Source organism: Bombus pascuorum, chromosome 17 (genome assembly GCF_905332965.1).
Source record: "Bombus pascuorum chromosome 17, iyBomPasc1.1, whole genome shotgun sequence".
NCBI lineage: Eukaryota > Metazoa > Arthropoda > Insecta > Hymenoptera > Apidae > Bombus > Bombus pascuorum.
The window spans coordinates 3334765-3357980 of NC_083504.1; the positions used below are offsets into that span (position 1 = coordinate 3334765).

General features: G+C 43.7%; 1 protein-coding gene across 1 annotated transcript in view; it reads left to right on the plus strand.

The window, feature by feature from the left end:
- The first annotated feature begins 446 nt into the window (after positions 1-446).
- LOC132915452 (uncharacterized) overlaps positions 447-23216 on the plus strand; it is a 31182-nt gene continuing 8412 nt past the window's right edge. Inside the window, exons 1-2 of the mRNA XM_060975257.1 lie at positions 447-2356; positions 19457-19578. Coding sequence (XP_060831240.1) covers positions 707-2356; positions 19457-19578 — 1772 coding nt within the window. The 5' untranslated portion in view covers positions 447-706. The remainder of the gene's footprint in view (positions 2357-19456; positions 19579-23216) is intronic.

Sequence of the window (23216 nt, forward strand, 5' to 3'; positions counted from 1 at the left end):
ATATTAAGGTTTTTGCAATTGAAACAATTCGAGCGTGTACAATCGATAAGTACGTAATCGTTTCGCTGACATTTTGTTGCGATTGAAAACTGCATCGACATCGGTCACTATTAACTGGACTTATAACGGGAAATAAAAAATCGAATAAAATTGTTTCAATTGCAGAAACGAAAAGAGGTTAGCGTATTGACTGGTCTTGTGGGATGCAGATTTCTTCCAGAATAGCCAAAATCTCCTCCCCATGTTTCGAGGACGCTCGAAGAGGAGAGAGATGTGCCAAGTTTCGCCGCTGCGGATATTCCATGTGCTTCTCAAGTTCATCGACGTCGACTGGTTGCCGCACTGCGTCCCCTGCTAGGATCATGTCCTAGTCCACTGTGATTCCTCGATACGCGTGATCCCACTGCCAAAAGATAGAGAGGAAGAGAGGGAAGGAGAGAGAGAGAGAGAGAAAGAGAGACGAGCGTAGCATACCGAAGTTTAAATCTGATCCTGACATGTCGGGCTACCGCTTCAAGGACGTAGCTCGTTGTCGCCTCGAGAGTCTTCCCGATCGAGAATCGACGACCTCGTTCGTTTGAACGGCGAATCGAGAGACGTTGTCACGTCCACCGACAAGACTGATAATCTGTGTAATGCAGCGCGCAAAGGCGACGACCTTCCGTCCCGATTCAAGCTGCTCGATCTTTTCACAATAACGGCGAAAATGTTCGGCAAGGTGCCACCGTCGAACACACCTGGACCGCCTTCGAACGATGGAACGTTGGTCAAGTCGTGCGCCAGACCCAGTGGAACCGCGTGTTTGCCGTGTTTCTCGGTCGACGAGACGCCAGCCACGCTCACCGAGGAAAAGTCGAAACCTTGGAGGCCGAAAGACCACTCTATGCCCGTAGTCTCCGAGGCACCCTCTACGGGAATAGAGGACAAGCAGAAGCTCTGGAGATCGAAGGAAAACTGCAACTCCTCCGTCATCTTCGATCCACCTTGTATCACCGATGACAACTCGAAACCGAAGAGAGCGAAGGAAGGATCGTGCTCCATGAACGAGTATCCGACTCTCACGGACGACAAGACGAAAACCTGGAGATCTAAGGAGAATTGCAACGTTAGCGCGGTACCCGATGTAGCTACCTCGATCGAGGAGAAATCGAAAGTAAGGAGATGCAAGGAAACGTGTACGTCCTCCGAGTGTCTGGACGATAAAAAACTTCGAAGGTCAACGAAGGAGTCCAGCGGTTCGTTGACGGTGGAGCCAGTTTCCGTCGATCTATATGGTAGTTCGCAAACTCCTAGCTCCACGTCTAATTTCTCCCAAACGTCGATCTCGTTCGTCGAGGTGAACAGACCTAGCAGGACCGAGTCGACTGGCTGCTCGGTCGCGAAGAACTCCTGCTCCAAATACTCGGCCAAGGAGATTCCTGGCCACGGAAGAAGTCACACGGTGGCGAAGGCGACGAGCGTCGCGTCGAACTTGGCCGCTCGCAAGTGCACGTCCAATTCTAATTGTACGAGCTACGGGAAATCTTCGAGTTGCGCGTCGACCAGCGCCACGAAATCGCAGAGGGTGTTTGGTTCCATTAGTCTGAGCAGTTTGAACGTCGACACCGGCTCGAGAGACTCGTTGAAGTTGGCAAAAAAGCACGTCGGTCCGAACCGCGATTTTCTCGCTGGTAAAGAGCAACATTTACCCGGAGGAAAGTCTATTTCCAGAGAGACGCAGAGGAGTGTCGCGCAGGCTGCACCATCGGCGGCAAGCAAACAATCTACCGCGAAGCCTTCGGATGCAGGACATACGGTGTCGAACGGGAAGAGTCGACCCGTCTCGGAGTCTAACAGCGAGCTAGGTGACTCACCGATGGACTTCACCGCGATTTCTATGATTCAGTCGACCGATGAATCTTGCCAGAAGTCGTCCGCGAAGTCGTACGCTGCCAGCAATGATACGATGGAGTTGGTGGTTTCGGCAACTTCGTCGTCGTCGGGCGCTTACGAGCAACGAAATTGCAGAGGGGATTTTACCACGTCCACACCGTCGAAGGACTGGATGAAATCCAACGGCGACGCGTTGCAAAGTTGCATTTCCTGTTTGCCGCAAGATCTTCCAACGGAGCTTCAGTCTTCGCCCCGGAGTTACAGGGAACGAGAAAAGTGCCGTGATCCATGGCGACCCACCGAAATGGAAAGCAATATCTGCAACCTGAATGTGTGTCCTAGTGATACGTATCAGGATACCGGCTCGAAAAGGAGAACAGGTGCTTCCTGCCAGGCGTTGAGGCATGCGGTTGCCTCGTTGAACCGATTGGATGACTTTTATATGGAGAAGATCGGTGCCGGATTCTTTTCGGAAGTGTTCAAGGTAGGACCAAGTTTCTCGTATCGCTTTATCCATATAATAATGACTTTGGATTATTCAAGGACGATAAACAAGTATCGCAGATCGCGTTTAAACTATGAATTACAATTTGCGCTTGAGCGAGTACTTTAGAAAATGGAGAAAAAGTAACAGGATCGTGATGAGTCGTTCGACGTGTTTCCGATGCACGGGCGTGTTTCATAATAGAGCCATTATCGCGAATATTTTTCTCGGAACGATATTCTCGGCTCGTTTCTCGCCGAGGAATGTACAATTAGAATACGAATAATAATTAGGCATAATGATTAGGAAAGTTTTCTCTTTGATATAACACACTGTTTTGCCACTTTTTTTCCCTACATTTCATTTTCTTTTTCTCTACCTTTTAAATACATTATGTATTATCACGCACTTTAGTCGCTCGCTACGCGATACAGAGCAGCGGCGTTATCTTGGCAATTGTTAGTAGACTAACATCAGCGAAGATTAGATACGAATGCGTGCAATAATTCCAAGGCGTTCTCTCTAAATTAATTCCATCCGTAACCACGCGATTACTCGTTTTTTAACGAGCAGTCAAACGTTTTTCCCTCGAAGATCTTCATGCATAGAATTCCTCGATTTCATTTGTGAACAATTGCACGATTTTTGGTCCAGTGACTGCACCTTTGCAAATTAATTAGCATTCGCTCGAAACAATAAAATAAATTCAAACAGTTGGCAGCAATTGCTCACCTACTTGAGTTTTTCTCGACAAATTTTCTTTCACAAATTTTCATGGAAAGTATTTGTATATTCGTTGGAAGGTGAATTAATAACGCCATCGTAAACGGTAGGATAAATTGTCATTGGAATAACGGTACCCACTCGGAGAAAATGGCAATTAACCATATAGAAAGCTTCCCGTATATGGTACGTGCAATAATCAATGCTAATGGCAATTTAAGTAAGTGACACGGTATATTTTTTCGCGTACGTTATTCTTTGATCGAGCGGTTAGGTGATTAAATTTAATTTGAAATGAAATTTGAATTTGAAAGAAAAAGGCGATAGCTGTTTGTTGCAAGTCAGCCATACGTCGTATATCTTTATGTACACAATATGTAAGTAGTTGACAATACGAAATATCGTATCAGACCAAAGCGACTACTCAGCCAAAAACATTTGCCACGAGGTAAAAGATCCAAGGAGGGATTTGCGCCTTACATCGCGAACAAAACACGTTGTGACATAACGAAACGTGGAATCATGGCCACATTTGCGTAAATCACGCTCTTCCTTCTCCCGAAGGTTCGTTAGACGTGATTCATGAAAAATCATCTGCTCGTATCTATGTTGGTTAGGGCTGGCTGCAGCTCGTCGACTTTTTACGCACCTGGAGCATCGAACACAAGCCTTTCGTATTCATTCTACCGAGCCAGGTGCTAGGCATAACTTCTCGTTGCTTTCGTGACAGATTATTTATTCCTGTTATGGAACTTTTTACGCGCAGCGGAACGTTACATCGTTTAAACAGCCTAACGGCACTTAAGAAATGACGCGCAACTTTTTTCCCCGTTTTTGTTCGATATTTCTAGAAATTATTCTTCTTTATATCCAACAACGTTACGTAACGGTCAACGTGGAAAATTCGCGCTAAATCATAGGTGAATTTCACATCGCGCAAGTCGAACCGCGTAATGTACCATAATGTGCAGAAGTAGGTTTCTGCCGGTACGTACGTAGATACGATGTTCTGGAAGGATGCTATAAGTCACAATTTCCCTCTAGTCCGCAACCACTTCCTCTATCGTGCCTTCTTTATTCTCTATCTTCTCCACGGCACTGTTAACCGGTGCTTTTCTTATCCCATCGTATCTAGCACCGTGTAGCGTCGTTTCGCCTTTGCTTCTCTTCTCTCAGTCCACTTTTCCACGCCACTAAGAAACACGCACGTACGTAGCCACGTATCCTGCAAGTGTTTTCGAGTGCGCGCATAATTTTGCACGTAGCCGAATGCGCTGGTGACGATAGAAAGTCGGTCCAGTTCCATCAGAGGCAAAACCTGCAATTTGCCGGGCATTTGCGGACGACTCGAGGATGACCGCGTCAGTGTCATCGGAAGCTATCGAACCGAGCCGAGAATCTTGACGAGAGCGTCGTTTCTCATCGGCTAGGTACGATATAAATAGGTCAACAGGAAATCGAGCACGGCACGAGCCACGTATCGCGAGCGTTCTGTTTAAAAATAAATCCACCGCGTTCTCCGGCGTTCTGGAGGGTCCTTGCGATTTGTACCGTAGGTCAAAGTCTTCTGAACTTTCGCGCTCCAACGGTCCAAGAGCGTGCCCCAACATCTTGTCGATATCGACGCTACTTTCCATTAACCAAGTTATTTAGCCGGAATTTGAATAATCACGTGGTTCGATAGCTACGAACCTGGCCATCGATCGCTTACCAGAGAAGTGTGTCGACGCGTAGCTGAAAATTTATCAAGTTGTCGTACTCTTCTCCGAGGATTTACGTCGGCGCTGCCGTGCTGGAGGTCGTGTCCTTGGCGGCTCGGAATCGTTACGCGAGATTCGACGCGAGTCAATTTGCGCGAAAGTTTCAGCTCGGTGAAAGTCACGAAAGTCGTTCGAAGAAATTGAAAAAAATTGGAAGGACCTGACCGTGCGAGCCTCGATTCACGAACAGAGGAACGCGATTCGATTTCGGAGGTCACGAGTTCTTGGCAACCGCACGCGATCTCACGACTAGAGCCAACATTTTGGCAAACCACTTCCTCCGCTCGAGCCCGACCGAAGAATTCGTCGTTTAACTCGACTCTGTACCACCGACTATGCACGCACAGCAGGCACATCAGCCTCCGCTTCAACCACTGTCTCTGGCCATCGTTAGAGAGATGAACCGCGTGTATGAACGTTGCATTCCTCCGACGGAACTCGATTTGTATTTCGAGACAGGAATCTTACCTATCGCCGTAATCGTTGTCGACAGAGAACGATGTAACAACTGGTTTCAATGAGCCATCAAATCCACCGATTATCGTACGCTTTTTAAGCATCTGGACAACCAGTTTCGTTCCAACGGACCGATGGAACGTGTTACGTAGTAGCTTCCTGGATATAGCAAGGTCGTAAAATCGTCCAAGCATCGGAGCTTTCGCGCTTTAAGCATTTAGATTGTCAGGAAACCGGGAACGATGCTTTTTTAATTCAAAACTTTGCTGTTTCGCGGAGGTTTTATTAGTCTTGCTAACGTTACAGTACTCTGCACACTATCGTTGTAAAATTTTATCGTGTCACATTTTTTCACCAATAACATTGTAACGATATCGCACTTCATTTCTACGACGGATATCCTTTACAGTCACCAGTATATCTTTAATATATCAATGTAGTTTTTATCGTCTGTTCGCTTATTTTCATTTGTTTGCAAGAGCTACGTATTAAAGAACCGTAACGTAAGAAATATAACGACGTTATAAAAAGCACGTTCGAACGTCTGGACAGGCGAATTGACAGAAACTGGAGAAGGTAAGGGTGCGAAACATCAGTTAGGGTGGCATAAAGTACACTTTAAGCATGGTTCAGGGTCTCGCGAAGGTCGTATACGTGATAATATACATTGTATAACAAAGGGCCTTTCGAACAGCTGAATCTGAACGTGATTACGAAAGCATAATATTTGGAGTAATGTCAAACGTTAAGTAATTGTTTCGCAATTGTAAAAGCGTCTAGAATAATCAAACTGTCCACGAACGTGTATTATGTTGGTCGAAACGTGTTGGAGAACTAATGACTCGAAATGTTCTCGGATAGACGTTGAAAGATATTTTCTTTCAAATGTGGAACACCGTTGCGCCGAAGCGTTCTTCGCACTTTGTATGCCATCCGATTCAGGTAATTCGACAAAGTATAAAACGCGAAATTCCACTTTTGTGTTTCGCGAACGAGTCCGTTAATCATAAATATATCTCGCGGACGATACAGCATGATATATTTGCCTGAAAAATTTTATCTCAGCTCGTCCCTCGCATTCCACGTGCACGCGTATTCTTGGTCTTCCTACTCTTCTTCTTTTTCTGTTTATTCTCTAGAAAAAGTCAACGCGAACAAGTTATAATTAAAAGGACAGGTGGAACGCAGTCGCGTACGACAAATGTTTAATCGGAGATTTCTCTCCCAGCTTTCTCGATCGTGATTCCGTGGTGACTCTCAGAAATTGAACGACGAAACTGAGGCTACCATGGCCAAAGAAAAAGGAAAACAGCCGCGAAAGCGGAGGAGCTGAAACAGAGAGAGAGAGAGAGAGAGTAACGAAAAGATGCTCCAGATCTATTTTTGCGTCCCGTTCAACTTCGATCCTTGTCTCACCGCTCTTCTTGGCTGATGAATCTGAAATTTTGAACTAAACTGCTGCTTCGAAATCGCTGACCATCTCTGTATGATTGGGAAGATAACCTCGTTCATGGAAGCGAAATACGCTCGGTAATTCAACGTGTGGACTTAAGAACACTCGAAAGTACTCAGGAATGCTCAGGAATTCTCGCGACAATTTTTATATAACGAGTTTCGAGCTCGATTGTCGTCAGATCGTCGCCCATCCGAAGATAAACGAGGCTAACAAACATGTCGTAAGATTCTTCGAAAACAGTCGACAAACGATGGGCGATTGCAAAATCCGTTTTATAGTTGGCGGTTTTTCATTTAAGATATATCGGCCTTGTTATCGCTTGCGTTAATGAGTTAGCAAAATCTCGCGTGTAATTAAAACCTGTTACGAATACCGGAAATTTCGAAGCGAATTTGAGCTACAACAGCTGTGTTAATATCGAAGTAAACTTGTTTGTAAACCACTAAATCGTTGGATCATGAATAAAACATGCGAGAAACGTTATTCGCGTTCCGTCTTTCATCGCGGATTTTCTAAACGAAACGACGCGCTTTGTTATTTCGAATAACGGTTAGTCGCCTTATGAAAACCTTGAAACGAAATCGTCTTTATCTGCTTCCATTATCACGACTACTAACGACTGCATGAATGCTTCATAAGGTGTATTTCATTTCGTCGTTTTTATCAACTTATATACCGTACACGCAGAGCCGCATTGTACGATGTTCGACCATGAAAAATCATCCTTGTAGAAAAGTCGGTGTCGCGTTGAAACCGTAGATCCTAGAACCGGACGATCTATGGCCAGAGATACTTCCTGCTCCCATCAATTTCACGATTTAGTTTCATAATTCGAGTCCGCGTATCTCGAATAAGACGAGGTCTTGCGTGTTCTCGTAACGCGTGTTACAATTGTGCAAATTTACGCGTCTATACGTGGCCGGCTGAGTCGGACACCGCGGTTTTCGCGTCTAGCCTCGACACTTTCCTTATTTCTAATTCCGTCGACGCGAATAAAATGAAATTGGCCGGGACGCGCCAGCGCCATTCGCTCTCCTTGCAAAACCTATTTGAATTTTACGTAACCCGCTAATTATACAGCCACCTTTGCTGGAATTTTCTCCGCGTATAGTCCGACGTGAACATTTTCCTCGTTTCCGAGAAGCTTTATCGAGCTCGTTGATCTAAGACCATTGAATAATTCGGAACACGTATTTAAAAGTCGATCTTTCCTTCCGTCGATCTAGATCGAGAACGGAAAAATGCGAAGACTATGGAATAAGTATCGTGAACGTTTTTTCACGTGAAACTTCGTTACGGACGACTGACGTTCGATAAAGCAAAGGAAACTAGAACAAGGGAACCTAAGGAGCAGAAGATCTTTTTTTCCATATCGAATTTATTATCGCCGTAGAACTCACGACGTCCTTGGAGGCGCATCGGCTTCGATGGAATGCGGTTATTATCGTCGTGGTAATTCCTACGTTTATGCTTGCGGATATAGTTTCAGGACAGTCGGTGGAAATGCAGTAAATAACCGGTAATGACACGCGTGATGACAGACTGCGTTATTACGGACATGCTTCGCGGAAACACAGCAGGTATCGAAATAAGGTCGTTTCACCGCGAATCTCCTTCGATTCGATCGTCCTTTTGTATACGTTCCATTTCCTATATCGTTTTTACTTTTCCTCGATTTTTCTCTGCAATGAACTTCGTTCATCCTCTTTATTTTCCTTTGAGATTGCTCGTAGTGTCGTTCGAGTTTTTAATCGGGCTATTCGAAAAGATAGAACTTTAGAATTCCACCGAGAAACGTTTCATCGCTTATCGCACTGAATTACAAAGTCCGTGGAAATCACGCATTCCACGCTGTCTCGAAACGCAATTTAACTAAAATATACATATGTGAAACGCGAGGGGGCTTGATGCCTCGGAGAAAGTTCTTACAGCTGCGGTTTATGCACGCGCTTTGACATCGACTGATGAGCCGCAAACAACTCTACTCGTCGGTACATCGAACGTAATAGCATCTTCGACGTAAATTTGCAACGCACCTCGTCGAACGCTGTTCTCTTTGCTCCGTCTTTGATAACTATTTCTATTTAGATACAGTTAAGTACCATCTCGTGTGCAAGAACTTCAAATTACAAAAGATTCGAGCATTTTCGTTCTATACGAGGAAGATCGTGGTTTCGTAAATTATTTTTAGTCAAATAGTCGAATTATTTTATTTATTTTCTAAATATGGTAAGAGCAAAGAGTCAGTGAAAATATAAATTAATATTAAAAAACCAGAATTAAAGCAATTTGCTTGATTTAATACTTTATTTTAGCAGCCTTCGTCGATCGAGGCGTTTACACTAAAACGATAACCTCTCGACTTTTCAAATAATACTTTTTAAATGAAAATGCGATTCGCAGTTTACGAAATCCATTGAATTTCATCGAAAGAAACACGTGGGCGTCCAATCAATCTTATCCCGCTATCCTTATCGCATCGGAGCATTAATCAACTCTCAGTAACGTTGAATTGGTTTCAATTGCGCGAGCAAAGGAAAAGAAAAGCGTCGGCCACGCGAAATTGATTTAGCGCAGCGCGTAAAACTGTCTCTTGAAGTATCGTTTGCCTCGAATTTAAAATGCGGCTCGCTCGTTGCAATTAACGCATGCAACGTTACGCTAATCGATCTTAACGACGCGCTTTACGGTATTAATACGCTCCGTGATATAATTGTCGCATGACTCGCGCGCCAATTAAGCAAACTTCGAGTCCGTGTATCAAAGTGTTCGATAGCGACGCCGGGATCAAAGCGAAGCGAGTCGTTCGTTCTGGTGTTGGAGCAAATACCGCGAGCACACGATATGACAACGGGGATCACGCGTGACCGTACTTTTACCTCTTTGACAACCGTTTCTCCTCTTAAACATACATAATATGTATAATATGTATTACATATGATTTCGATAAAAGACGGACGAAAAGAATTTTTCCTTCGTTTAATGTACAATCCCGTTACGGTGTCGGTCCTATAAAGTATAGAGCGTAGAACGTATACACGATACAGAGTTACAGTCGACCATTATAAATATTAAGCTTAGGGCGAAAGAATTTGTCCACGACCTGGATAACTTAATTGGATAAAGTCCCGGTTCAGTGATCCAGCTAGCCGCTTCTCTTCTCCCCTAAAAAATACCACTTAATTTCTCCAATTCTCCTAATCGAGTAATTTCGCCGCTTCGTATATATCTATATTTATTCCTTTGAGCCACTTACGTAACGCACGCTTCCGTTCTCAAAATAATGACATCGTAGGACGGCACAACAGGTCGCAGCGTCGAGCGATCCCGACTTTAATAACATCCAGGTGTGCTTTTCATGGTAAAGCGGTAAGAGATATACGCGTTGCAAAGGATCGATCGAGGAGACAACGATGGAGCCAGGGATCTAAGAGGGGATCGAGAGAGGCTGGAGAGGTCGAAGGTGTCGCGTGCTCGCGCCAGAGACCTTCGTAAGGCCGCGGCGAAGCGACGGGCGAACGATCTGTCGGAAGTAGCCTCTCTTTCACTCCGGTGGCCTCACGTAGCAGATAGAAACGACCGACCTTGCTTGCGAACGTTCGAAGCCCGCGTTCACCGCGGCATTTCCTTCCTCCGACGAAATAAGAATGCTCGAAGCAGACGAGAAAGCCGGTCACGCCGCGTTGGCCATGGAGTACGAACACTCTCTAATGAGCCTCTGTTACGGGTTCTCGTTCCTCGCTCATTTTCGTTCTACGACCGATTCATTAGCCAGCGAGATACGACCAGGTGGCCGGCCAACGTCCTATCGTGGCTCATTCCCGATTCGCGATTCAGAATCCTCTCTCTTTCCGCGGCCTCCTACGAAAATCGCCGGAAGTTCACGCCGCCGCGGCTGCCTTAATTGTGAGCACGATATTTCGAAAGTGACGGAGTTTCTTCGCGTTCTCGCCAGTTCCGTGCTCGATCCTCGATAACCGTGCAAGTTTCGTACGCGTTAGCTGCCGAGGATGATCGAGGGGTTTCGCTACCCTAGCAAAGTTCCTTCCAACCACCGAACAAGCAATTGGAAAGTAACGGATTACCCTCCCGTTGACCCAGAAACCGGTCCTAACGTTGGAAACGTCGAGCCAAGCGGCGATATTTGACCGAGGATTATTCAATAGTTTCGCAATGATCGTTACAGCGCGTTGTTTCGTTGAACGCGGCTATTAATGAAACGAAACTAAAATCGTGCGAACGCATCGAAAATGAGTAGGATTTTTATGCAGGTATGTTAACGACTGTTACGAGCTCGCCTACGATTATATTTAAATCGATCGAACGGGGAGGAAAGTTGAGAAATCTGTCGTTGACTCGTACTGCTCGATCTTGGGAGAAATCTTCGTCGAGCGCGTTGGTATCTCGGAATCTCTCGCCTATCAATTCGATTCTCGCGAAACTTTCATCCCCGTATTTAGAGATAATTGCTAAATAATTCATGCATTATGATCCCGTAAACAACCAATAATCGTAATAATTTCGCGTTTTATCCGACTGACCGAGCGCTTAATTCTCTTTGGATAACTTTTACTTACAAGTGTAAAAGCGAGACTGGAATTTAATAGAAAAAGGTTCGATCTGGCCTGGATAGTTAACGTACTGAAATTTATTGGTTCCGCCGCGAAATAGGCCCGTTTCCGCTTCGCTGCCAAGTAAAACGTCGTCCTTCAGCCAAAATCTAATCTGGCTGATCGACGAGATTCGAGAGCGAGGAAAATGTAGCGCTACCGCTGGGAAATCTACGTTTATTAGACTCGTGAGTCGTTCCAACGACATGCAAATCCGGCAAGAAGTACGACTGGTTCCACCGTAAAAGTGGCGAAGTTGTCTTGGAAAACCGGTCGTATATTTTACCGTCGATCTTTCGCGCGGACTTTGAAGCAATTCGTAACCGTCGACGTAAGTAAACGAAAACAACGTAGCACAATTTCGACTTTGCACAATGGTAATCGATTCGCGAAATCGACGAAACACGGCGATCTCGAATTAGTTTTGTAATTTAAGAGCGAATTAAAGGGGTTCCAATAAGAATTCCAATGAAATCGAGCGAGAACGATAGTGCGTACCCTTCGCCAGACTCCAGTTGCCGGTTTCTTTAACCTTTAACGATGTTAATTTTACGCTAAACTTTCCTCGCGTGGCAATTAGCAGTGCTAATTGCCCGGTAATTATACGGATCTACTTTTGTATTCTTTGTCCTTCTCTAAACTTCGTTACAAGCTTGGACAAAAGAATCTTGTTCCACCGTGTTGATCGTAATATACTTGGAAATATGGTTGATCCTAATGCGATATCGATGTCTAATCCGTGTCATATCGTACTCCAATTTTTTATTTCCTCGCCTAATAAGTATCTCGAACACGCTCCGGCGTTGATTCCCTGAAAGACTACATCACGATATACGAACGATTCGAAAGGACAGACTGCCCATGTTTAATCGATTTCGAAGCAAATCTACGACGTGCAATTTATCGACAAGCTAAAACCATAAAAGGAGATTAAGCTCTTATAGGGAAAGCCGATCGACATTCACGAAGAGAAACTTTTTGTTAAAAAGTGATCGGAAAAAATATTAATATAGAAACTCTGTCAGAGAAAGTGCGTAGCGCGAGGCGAGAAAGAAATTTATCGCGGTGTCTCGCGATCGGTCGTCAGAGAAATCCTCATCGATGCTCGTATCTTGTAACGTGGTGCATCGTCTTCTTCGATTTGTCTTGTTCGATCGATCGACGACTGTACCAGCGTCCTTGCTGCCAGATCCCGTGACTATCGCACGAGATTTTTCCAATTCCAAACGACGATTTTTCGCTGAAACTTTGGACGGGTGCGCTGCATCACTGGGAAAAAATTGTGAACTTGTAAAGCCTTTCAAGGCACGGCCTTCGAGGCGTACGTTCTTAATTGGTAAATCGCTCTTAATAGAATCGTGGCTTTCCACGAAGTGAGTTAGAAACATTCGCGTCGACAATTTTCTTTGAAATTTTCGAACTTTCTTGTTCACATCGTTAATTCAGTTCAACTACGGCGTGAGCAACTGCGAATCTATTTCTACATTCATTTCAACGATCTTCCATTTTTCTAGCGAAAATGCTGCAAAACAATTTCGAATCTCTATTCTTATTATTTGTAATTTGTAGTTTATACGCGGACGTTTTAATTATCGAAGCTTGTACACACTTGTTGATTTTGGCATTTTCATCGATCACGTAACGATCATCTACTCCGTTCTGTGGCAAATTTCTGACTACGCACATTTCGTAAATTTGTATGAAATATTTTCTACTTTTCGAATTATTTTATTCGTGTTATTTCCATTCTCAGACACTCACGTACACGAGTGAATCACATCGCTGAAAATAATTCATGGCTCACCTACTTAAGAACTTATCGTTCGCTAAAAGGCCAAAACACTCCACAAGTTCTTTACATAGTATAACGCATCCATTCATCGCTGCTACTTAAATACGCCGCCACCAACTGCATCGCATTACATCATAATTCACATCATAAAAAAGAAGGAGAGAATCGAATGCCACGCAGTATTTTTGGTCCGTTTCTTTTTTCTTTTTTTTTTTTTTTTTTTTTTTTTTCAAAATTTCAGCACATCCGAATTTCAAAATTCTCTTGGTGAGCAGCGTTAGCGTTACGTATTCGTGAATTCACAGACCGGGAAAAGGAAGAAAGCGATTTTAGAAAATAATCGAAAGTGTTCTCCGCACGATATAAAAATAAGGCAAAGCAAAAATACTAGTCTCGGTGCAGTGAACTTTTCGTTAAGCGTGCAAGTTCGCGCAAATGCGACCCTACTTGCAGTTGACTTTCGCTGGAAACTTCGTCTCACGGCACGCTGCGTAAACTTTGAACTTTCCGAATCACTCTCGTCTCGTTTTAATTGGTGCGTGGATTTTAATTATGTCGAGGTTTTCCCCTTCGTCGACGTACGTCTGCGTATCTGTGATTTCCTTCATCGTGCTATTCGACGCACGTCGAGCGCGAAAGTTGACAAATCGTTGCCTGTTGGAGGGATTGAAAGAGCCACGGATTGGAGAAAATGATGGATGAGCAACGATCCCGATTGTCTTTTTATCTTTAATGCAAGAAGGCATCGTTGAAGTTGTCTCGCGCGGAATAGCCGTGATTGCAGAACATTCGCGCGTTCGAGTTATCGTTAATTAACCCGATAATTCGCACGATTAAGATACCACAAAAATAGCTCGTCGTTCATTTCTCATCCGTGGTCACTGCAGCGCAGCTACAAATAGACGCGGTTGACCTTTGTCGGTCTCCCGTTTTACAAACCGGCCGGTTGAATAAAACTATTAAACATCGTGTTTGCCCTTTAATTGCCGTGACGGCTATAATTGCTCGGTAAATTTGCGATCTGGCCGTTATCTCATTGGTCCTACAGCGGCAATTTAGCGGCAATACGTCATTCGACTTATTAAATCGAGTGAAAAATCAACGCTGTAAATTCGTCGGCTGTTTCATGCTCGAGTTAACTTGCCAGATGACGATCTCTCGCAGAGGCTCGCACAGGGATCGGTACTTCCTCGGTAATCCAGTCTCCGACAAAGCCGTGCAACGTTAATGGAAGTTCTGCGGTGATAGAGGCCTTTCAGGGGTGCCTTTTCCCGGAAGCCTTTGAATCCTCGAAATCTTCGACGCGCTCTAGCCGTCACTTTTAATCTTTGCAGACCCTTTTTCTCCATCCGAGGTTCACCGAACTCCAAGAGAGTATGTCGTAAAATGCCGTGCATTTCCTACGCTATATTCCATCCTTTGGTATACAACATCGCGTAACGTACGGATATTTTTAACCGCATAAATCGAATGACCGACTAATCGTACCAACTTTTGTCCATCGGGAGATTCAACGTAATTGTCAAACGTAAATTACTCTTCACACACTGATCACCACGTGTATCGTGATTTATAATTTGTTCTTAATCTATCCATTTACGACAATGTACCTCCCAATCTTTACGGCAGAACTTCCTTCGTACGAATTTCGTTTATTTGAACGAAATCGTGATTAGCGTCGATTAAATGAACTTCTACTTGTTGAATCCATTTAGCCGAACGCGAACTAGCATTATAGGAACGAAAAGTGGATAATTGATGATGCGGAGAATAAATGGATTTATTAACGTTATACCTACGTACGTTAAAGCGTTTGTCCGGTAAATAAATAAATAAAGAATTAGCGAATTACGGTTGCTCTATGGTGAAATTAAGCTCGGGGCAGTGATTCGTAAGAAGGATACTCGTCGATAACCGATGTTCAGAAAAAGTAGCAAAAGTTTGGAACAGAAAGGGGTCAATAAGAAGCCGATCGATCGACTGTCCCGCTTCTGTCTGGATCGATGCGAAAAAGCGCCGGATGAACGAAGAATAGCGGCCTCGAGTCGTGGAAAAAAAGTCGAGCGTTTACAATGTTTGCGCGTGTGGTTGTCGGCAGTCGTTAATCACTCGCGGTACAATAATCACCGCGTGCTTTCTCTGTACATCCGCTAACAATGGAAGTCGAATGCGTGGAGAACACGCAAGGACGAGTCCACGTATACAGCGAGAATTATTTAAACGAACCGGGCCAGCTAATTATTTGGCATTCTCGGCAGCGACTTTCGCGAAACTTGAAAGACAGCTTCTGAAACGCTCGAAACAGTTGCTTTCGACCATCGAGTGAAAACTACTTGGCATAGTTTCGTCGTTGGCAAAAAGACCGCGATGATTCCAAAGGCATTCGGAAATTACCTGATGCTGATCTTCGCTTGTCGCCGTACAGTTACGATAATTTCAATGCTCGAGTAAAAGCGAAGAGCCCGGGATGAGATATTTATAGTCGAGATTGTCTGCACGTCAAGTGGAAAGTCTTAAGTTGTACACGGAGACGTTAAGTATCTGAGTCAAAGTTCCAATTTATTTATCGTGCAGAAATAACGCACGGATATACGCGCGTTCCAAGTTCAAAGCAGAATGCCATAGGTTCGAGTAACAATTTCTAGATATAAAGTACCGAAACGAATATTCTTCCTTCGCGATTCTGGTTCAGATAGCAGATAGCTGCCCGGTATAGTTTTACTAAGACGATGATAAAAGAAAATTACTGCTTGGCGACACGAAACGTGCACTTAGCTAACCTGTTTTCGTGTTTTAATGTATTCATAGGTCAAAACGATAACGCGAAATTACCGAACTGTAGGATTCAAGCAACGGACAGAAAAAGAAAAAGCGCAGAACTTGTTCCAATTTTTATATTCGTATCAGCAATGCATTACCTGCATAATTCGCGCAGAAACGTCAGAAAGTAAAACTACAAAAAATCTAGAAAGAAAAAAACAGAAAACCTGAATTCCAAATTAGACTAGAAACATAAATAAGAATCTATCTATCGGACGATCGATTAAAAATTAGGTTCGTCAGCGTGGCCGTAATTGTGAATTTGATCAGTTCGATTTAACGGTCTGTAGAGGCCGAGGCTTTCGACGAGGTGGTTCGAGGCAGCTCGTTTTTTTATCGAGTCAAGTGTCAGTTCAGTAGCGAGAGTTCGAGGGACCGACTTCTCGTTAGCTTTGCTTCTTCTTCCGTTCTTTTTCTTCTACGCGAAACACTCGATTTGCAAGCGCTCTGTTTACCCGGCGAGTCCGCGGGTATTCGTCATCGTTTGGCCGCGGCCCAACTAAGCCAGCCACTGCCAAGGAATCCTGGCCAGATTCCCTTTAGATATTCTCGACTTTTTATCTTGCGGAATTTCCACCTCGTGCCGCTCCTCGTATTCCTTTTCCCTTGATCGAATTTCCCACCGGTTTCCGTCGCCCGTTTCTCGCTATCCATCTTTGAATCGATCGATCCCTGTCAACCATCGATTAACGCTCCAATTCGCGTGCCATGCAACGTCGTGTTTTTCGATAACTGTAAACGACGAGTGGCGCCAAGTCGCGCAGACACGACTGGCGTGTCTTTCGTTGATTTGTTCGCGGCGTTACACGGAATCGTGGTAGCGCGGGAATTCGTAAAAGTGCGAGAAACGACGAGGCAAAGAGGCGTCCATTAGCAGAGTCGCTCCAAGAGCAAATTAAGACCGGAAACAGAGCGATATCGTGCACGCGAATTCGTAGCCCCGCGTCGCGCGTTCCGCCCCTCGAGCCGATTCGAAGATTCGAGGCTTCCACGGTGACGGCGTCGTTGTAACGACATTCCGACGCGGTACCGTCGCGATTATAATCTGCTCGCAGTCGTTTTGACACTGATACCACGACTGCCTCTCACTGTTGACCCGTTTATTTGCAGCGAAAGAGAGATTAAATCATCTTCCCCTTTCTCACTCTCCTCTTCCTGTTTTTCCCGTTCTCTCGAGAGAGTTTAAAGACGCAAGATGCTGTTGTGCGTTCCTTGCGATTGATATCTCGAAAAGTGGCATCTCATCCTAATTAAGATCACTCGTAGAAGTAGCTGTTTTCCATCTTCCATCGTTCGATGATCCTTCCGATACACTTTTACTTTTAAATTCTTCTACTCTCTGTTTATTATGCATACCTGCTTCTCTGGTATATCGTTTTCTCGTAGCAACGCAACGTGTTTGCACCTATGAATGAATAAGCGAATGATCGAATAAACGTATAAATATATTCAAATGGTATCACTTAAGGCCTCCTTGCACGGTGATTGATCCTCGTACGCGATTCACAGCCTATATCTATGTAGTTGGATCCTCTGTGGTTGTAGAAGCTGTTGTACGCGACCGTGCCACGTTCCTGCTACGTCGCGTCTCATTAATACGTTTCTGCCTCGTGAGAATCGGCCTGACGTTCTCTCACGCGCTCCTCGAGCTGTGAAAACGTGCTACACACAGATATCGTTATACGATTGGGAACGGCGAACGCCGCACTTGATATCGCACCTCGTCGTTCGCGGGAACGCTTAATTACAGTGTAATATGCATTGAGATAATTTTCTTGTCCGCGGTGGAAACGCACGGAACGATCGAGGTACGAGAAAGTCTCGTTGCGAGCTTCGATCCATCGCGAAAACTTCGCGAATAACAACATCCCTATTAACAGAGCCAACAATTAGCCGAGCTATCGGTTAACTCGACCGAACCAAGCCCTCGTTTCACACTCGTACGATCCGCACTTACCACCGGTTTCTTCTTCTAGTTGGACACTCGGCTTTCTAAAATTACATTTACGCAATGCAGACATTCCAAAGCATCGGCGACCTATCGCGATACCATCGAGAACTATTCGTCCAAAGTCGTATCTCTCTCTCGGAAGTGACTCGGATTAGACTGTGTTTATAGCAGATGCGTGTTCTCACCAATAGGTCAGAACGATCAAATGGTCAAGAACCACACGCAAAAGACATTCACATTTGTCGATTTTCTAATTTCGATACGACGGCTAAAAAGCCGTCCAAATGTATTCCAATCTGTTTGCATAGTTGGGAAGCAGACTTGTTGTGTCCAAAAATTCGAACCTTTTAGGAAGATTTCTCGAAGATTTAGAAATCTACGAAATTTCGTAACAAACCAATAGCGTTACGGCAATCAATATTTTTGAAGTTGGTTAGGTCGAAGAAAATAACTGAGATATACGCATATTCAGTGCCAAGATCAAACAATAAGAGAGAAATCGATAATATAAAATTCGTTGAAATTCAACTATATTCAACTTTAAGATTGTCTCTCTTTAAAGCACGAAGAGTGTGACTTATTATGTTTTCTTTATATATTAATTTTATACGTATCTTAATCTTACATATAGCATGTATTGGGTTAGTGCCCGATGTCGATAAATGTCACAAAATTATTTACGACTCTGGCTAACATCTGTTATTGCGTGTGCAAATTTCATAGCGGATAAAAAGAGTCATATTCAATCATTATTTCAACAGTAGACTTTTATCTCCTGACAGTTTGTGCTTTATAAAAAAAAAAAAGATTTGAAAAATGAGCGAGGGAGAGATTCATTTGCTTCGTGTCATGCTCTACGAATCCCGGAAAGGTGTAACGGTGGGAATTCCTGTAAAAAACATTCAGGACGTTTACCAAGACCGTGCACCAGTTCTTCGTAGGATAGAAAAGTTTCTCTACGAGTTCCTCGGTTAAAATTCGTGGATTATTTCGCAATAAATTAAGCACTACAATTTTGCAAGCCATTGTTCTTATTACACCGAGAGCCGGTGTACGATCTTGGTAAACGTCCTAAATGTTTTTTTACAGTTACATCTTTCCGGAATTCGCGAGCATGACACCACGCAAACGGATCTTTTCTCCGTTCATTTTCGCCATTTATCGCCATTTTTATCCGCTATGAAGTTCGCACATACAACAACGAATGTTAGCAGACTTGCAAATAATTTAATAACATCTATTGGAATCGGGCACGAACCTTTGCACTGACCCAATATTACAAGTATATGCATTTCAATCTCCGAACGTGTTATTCGCCGATACAAGCATTCACTGCATCCGTAACTTTACAGTTTCGATCTAACTGTTTGCGTACTTTGAGCACTTCCAGTAACGATAAATGTCATGTTTCATAACGTTACGAGTAACGGCCAGATACATCAGAAAACGCTTAAACGGTTCAAGGGTTCGACGCATAACGTTTCACGACGGCGTAGAAAATTGTGTTCAACATCTGTGTACCCGGTTTCCAGGTTACCCACAAAGTGACGAGTCAGGTGATGGTCCTGAAGATGAACCAGCTGCCTGCGAATAGGCCAAACATGCTGAAAGAAGTTCAACTGATGAACAAGCTCAGCCATCCGAACATACTCAGGTAAGTCGAATCGAAGTCCGGTTCACTTTTACGCTGGAGAAACTCGGCCGACCATAACGAAGAAAATCAGCCCCCTCGCTTCGCGCCGAATTTTCTCTGTCCTCGCTCGAGAAACCAGTCAGCGAACGATTAATTAAGGAATAAGCGCGAGAGACGGTCCATCTGACGCGCGGCGAGTCACGCGTGCCGTTCGCTTTCTTCGCCGGTAGTTTTAAATTAAAACGGGGCGAGTTGTCACGCGAATCGCGATGGAAATAGAAACTAGTTGGATAGAACGTTGAAATGGAAACGTCCGGCATATTCGTTGGTCGAAGCAATTAAGGCGACGACGTTTTTTTCTTCTATCGGTCGGTTCGAATTTATTTTCGAACAGATACTACGTACACATATGGGCGGCGTGTATCAGGCTTAAGGAGAAAATAGCGTATCAGTGTCACAGCTGGAGCTCGGTCGAAGGAATATCGTTTAAAACGAGAGAAATCTCGAAACGAACTAATTTTTTATTCTCCTACGTGACGATTGGATCTCGATTATGGAAACAAATAAGCAACTGGTAATTTGAGTCTCGCGTATCGACGATGCTAGTTTCACTGTTGCGCTTGGAAGTTTCCAATCACTCTCCCTCGGAATACATAATTGAAACGAAGCTGTAGACGTCGACTACGAGCGACGACCGAATACCCACTTCGTTTCTATACCTTGTATACGTTCATTCTACTATCAGCAAAATTCAACGTTCGGACGTCTGAATAGAGAAACTTGGGCAAAATATTGACTAAGATCTCGGCTAAAATCTTTCCGGTAAAGTAACGAAGATGGTGCGTATTTGTTTATCTTGTTCGTAGGATTTCATCTCGTAAAGCAGTCGGTTCCCACGCGAAGAAGCAACGTCCCTTGGAAATGGATCGTTGCTGGTTGACGCAACCGGGTGACTACGGAGTTAACGTTAAAAGAGTTTCGCGGTTTGCGAGTTACGAGTTATGACATAATGGCAGCGGGTATCGCTGTTCCGCGCCACTCTGCGCCGCGTCGCTTCTCGCGGCTAGACGCGCCGCATCCGCGGCGACAACGCATTCCAACGATATAAACGGCTTGGCCCAGATTCGGCTGTGTGTGTTTATCCCGCGTGGCTAGTGGATCTTATTTCTGGCATTTCTCTCGTTGAAGGCTGCGAAAACCGCGAGCATCGTCGGGACGTGTCTTTTCATCGAGAGTGAGCCAGCTCGATGGAAAAAGAGAAGGGACGGAGAATAATCTTTGATGCGTGAATTTCGTAATTCTTGGAACGATACGACGCGCCAGGTGTACACATTTCGTTTCAGGGAATATGGATGAATGAAATCGGTCGATAATCTCGAGATACGTACAATGTACATACATACCGTGTGTTTGGTTTTGTTAAGAGCGAGACCAAGATTTACTACTAACGCCACACTCGCGTCAATCGATCGGTCGTTTCTTCGAATATTCCGCGCCAACTGCCAGAAACGTGTTCGTGAATAACTAGCTTGTCCTAGCCGGTCCAAAACTTTGCTTCTCGAAACGTTGCAGGTAATTCCCGATCCAAATTTTATTACATGTTCCCAATATTTTTTGTTCCCTTTCTCTCGGAATATTTGGAAAGGTCCCCGATAGTTTAGTCCAGACTTTTTATTATAATCGTACTTAAATCATAAAACTGAGAAATAGCTGTTTATGAGTCAATTACGATTATCCGAGATTTATGGACTTGGGCTCGAAGTGACATAATGGGTCGCTGAACGTAGCCACGGTCACCGGAGGTACAAAGTAATTAAATAACTCGCCTTAAAAACAGGGATTGACCCGAGGAATACGGAGAGGAGTATAGGGCAGTTCCATTTAGACTGAAATTTCAATTCGATAAGTTCGACTACTACAGAGAACGCTTGTCATCTCGTCGATCGTGTATTCGTTATCGAATCTAAATTCATCCTCACAGATATCACGATCGCTTAATCATCGACATCATTTGTTAACGTTTGTAATACATTCCCATAAATAAAACAACTATGGACAACTCGCAGCAAGACTCATTACGCGCCCCGTTTTCTAGGGACATCACGACATATACATATATATATATTTTTTTTTTTCTTGATATTTCCGTTGAAAAGTCAATTTAAAGTTATGTCAAGATCGTTAGAAAACGTGTCTTACTGTAACGTCCAATTAGCGCAATTGAGCGATCGAGAATCGTATCGGTGTAAATCACCGACCTATTACCTTTTTATGAAGTAGTATACGGAATTTATTGTTATAAAAAAATCATGATATCTTCTTGTCTTATGAAAACGTATTACAACGATGAATGAAATTATAACTTAGGTTTTTTAGTCATGAAAGTAAAGGAGTGATGCCGTTAAAAGTTTAAACACACGACTGTATTTAAAATTTGTTATTTACGCCATTATTGGCGTATCCGTAAGATCCGAACAAAGACCTTCCCGTTTCTCTGATTCTTAGTCATTTTCATTGATAATTTCTTTACAAATAAGAATAGAAATCGTAAATAGCAATTAAAAAAGACATAAAAAGTTGTAAGCGTTTTTTTCCATTCATAATCCTGTTGCTAAGCATTATTCTTAGTACGTTGTTTAAGATAACATCCGGTATTGTGTACATCGATACTATGGATAATGTTAGTACGATAATATTTGTAAGAATTTCGTGTAATCTTATCGGAGCATTAAGACGTATCGGCGTGTATCTGAGTAGTTTCGCCGAAGAACACGAGCACTGCCGTGATCGTGGACATGATCGATAGCGAAGTGAAAAATCATGCTACCCAGTGACACCATCGACGTGACGTGATTTGCGAGCGAGCGTGCGTGCGAATCGAATCGCGTCTATAGTCGCACATGCTGCGGAGTTTCGATCATTCTATCGGGGATATTGCGATAACCGGTGGTAGAAGCAAATTGACCGGTAATTTATCGTGGTTCGCACGCGCGAGGTCGCACACATGTATGAAGATACGGTTCTGATTGTTAACGTCCGATCATTGTTGCGATAAACTCGATATAGGCCGCAACAACGTCCCGCCGATTTTTATAACTTGATATGATATACCGCATGTTCGTCCAAAAATCGGAACTTAGATTGAATCGAAACATCGAAGCGAAGACAGAAACAACCCGACGAGATCGTCTTTCTTTTTTCTTGTACACGAGCAACTAGGTATCACAGTTGATCAACTATCATCGTTGCAGCATAACAGTTCACTTTTTAAGTCTTGGAACTATACAATTTTTGACGTAAATGATCGTGATACCGTGCTATAAATTGGAGCGACTTGGACATTCTAGCTATCTAAAAATCTTTCGTAGAAACCTTATTAATTAGTCGATTGCGATTTCTTTCCCGAATCAGGAACGATAGTTTATCCTAAACCCAGTATACTTCGATGTTCTATTTATATGCAATTTATGTTACACCTAACTAAATATCGCGCAGGATATATTCATTATTAAAGATGTTAGAAACTTTCCAAACAAACTGATACTTGGTGATGTATTTACTTCGGTGTAATGGTGTTTACAAATCGACCGGTATCCTTATCGAGCTACAAAGTGTATCTCGATAAGGATCGCGAGCTTCTCGCCGTTTCCAGATACTGC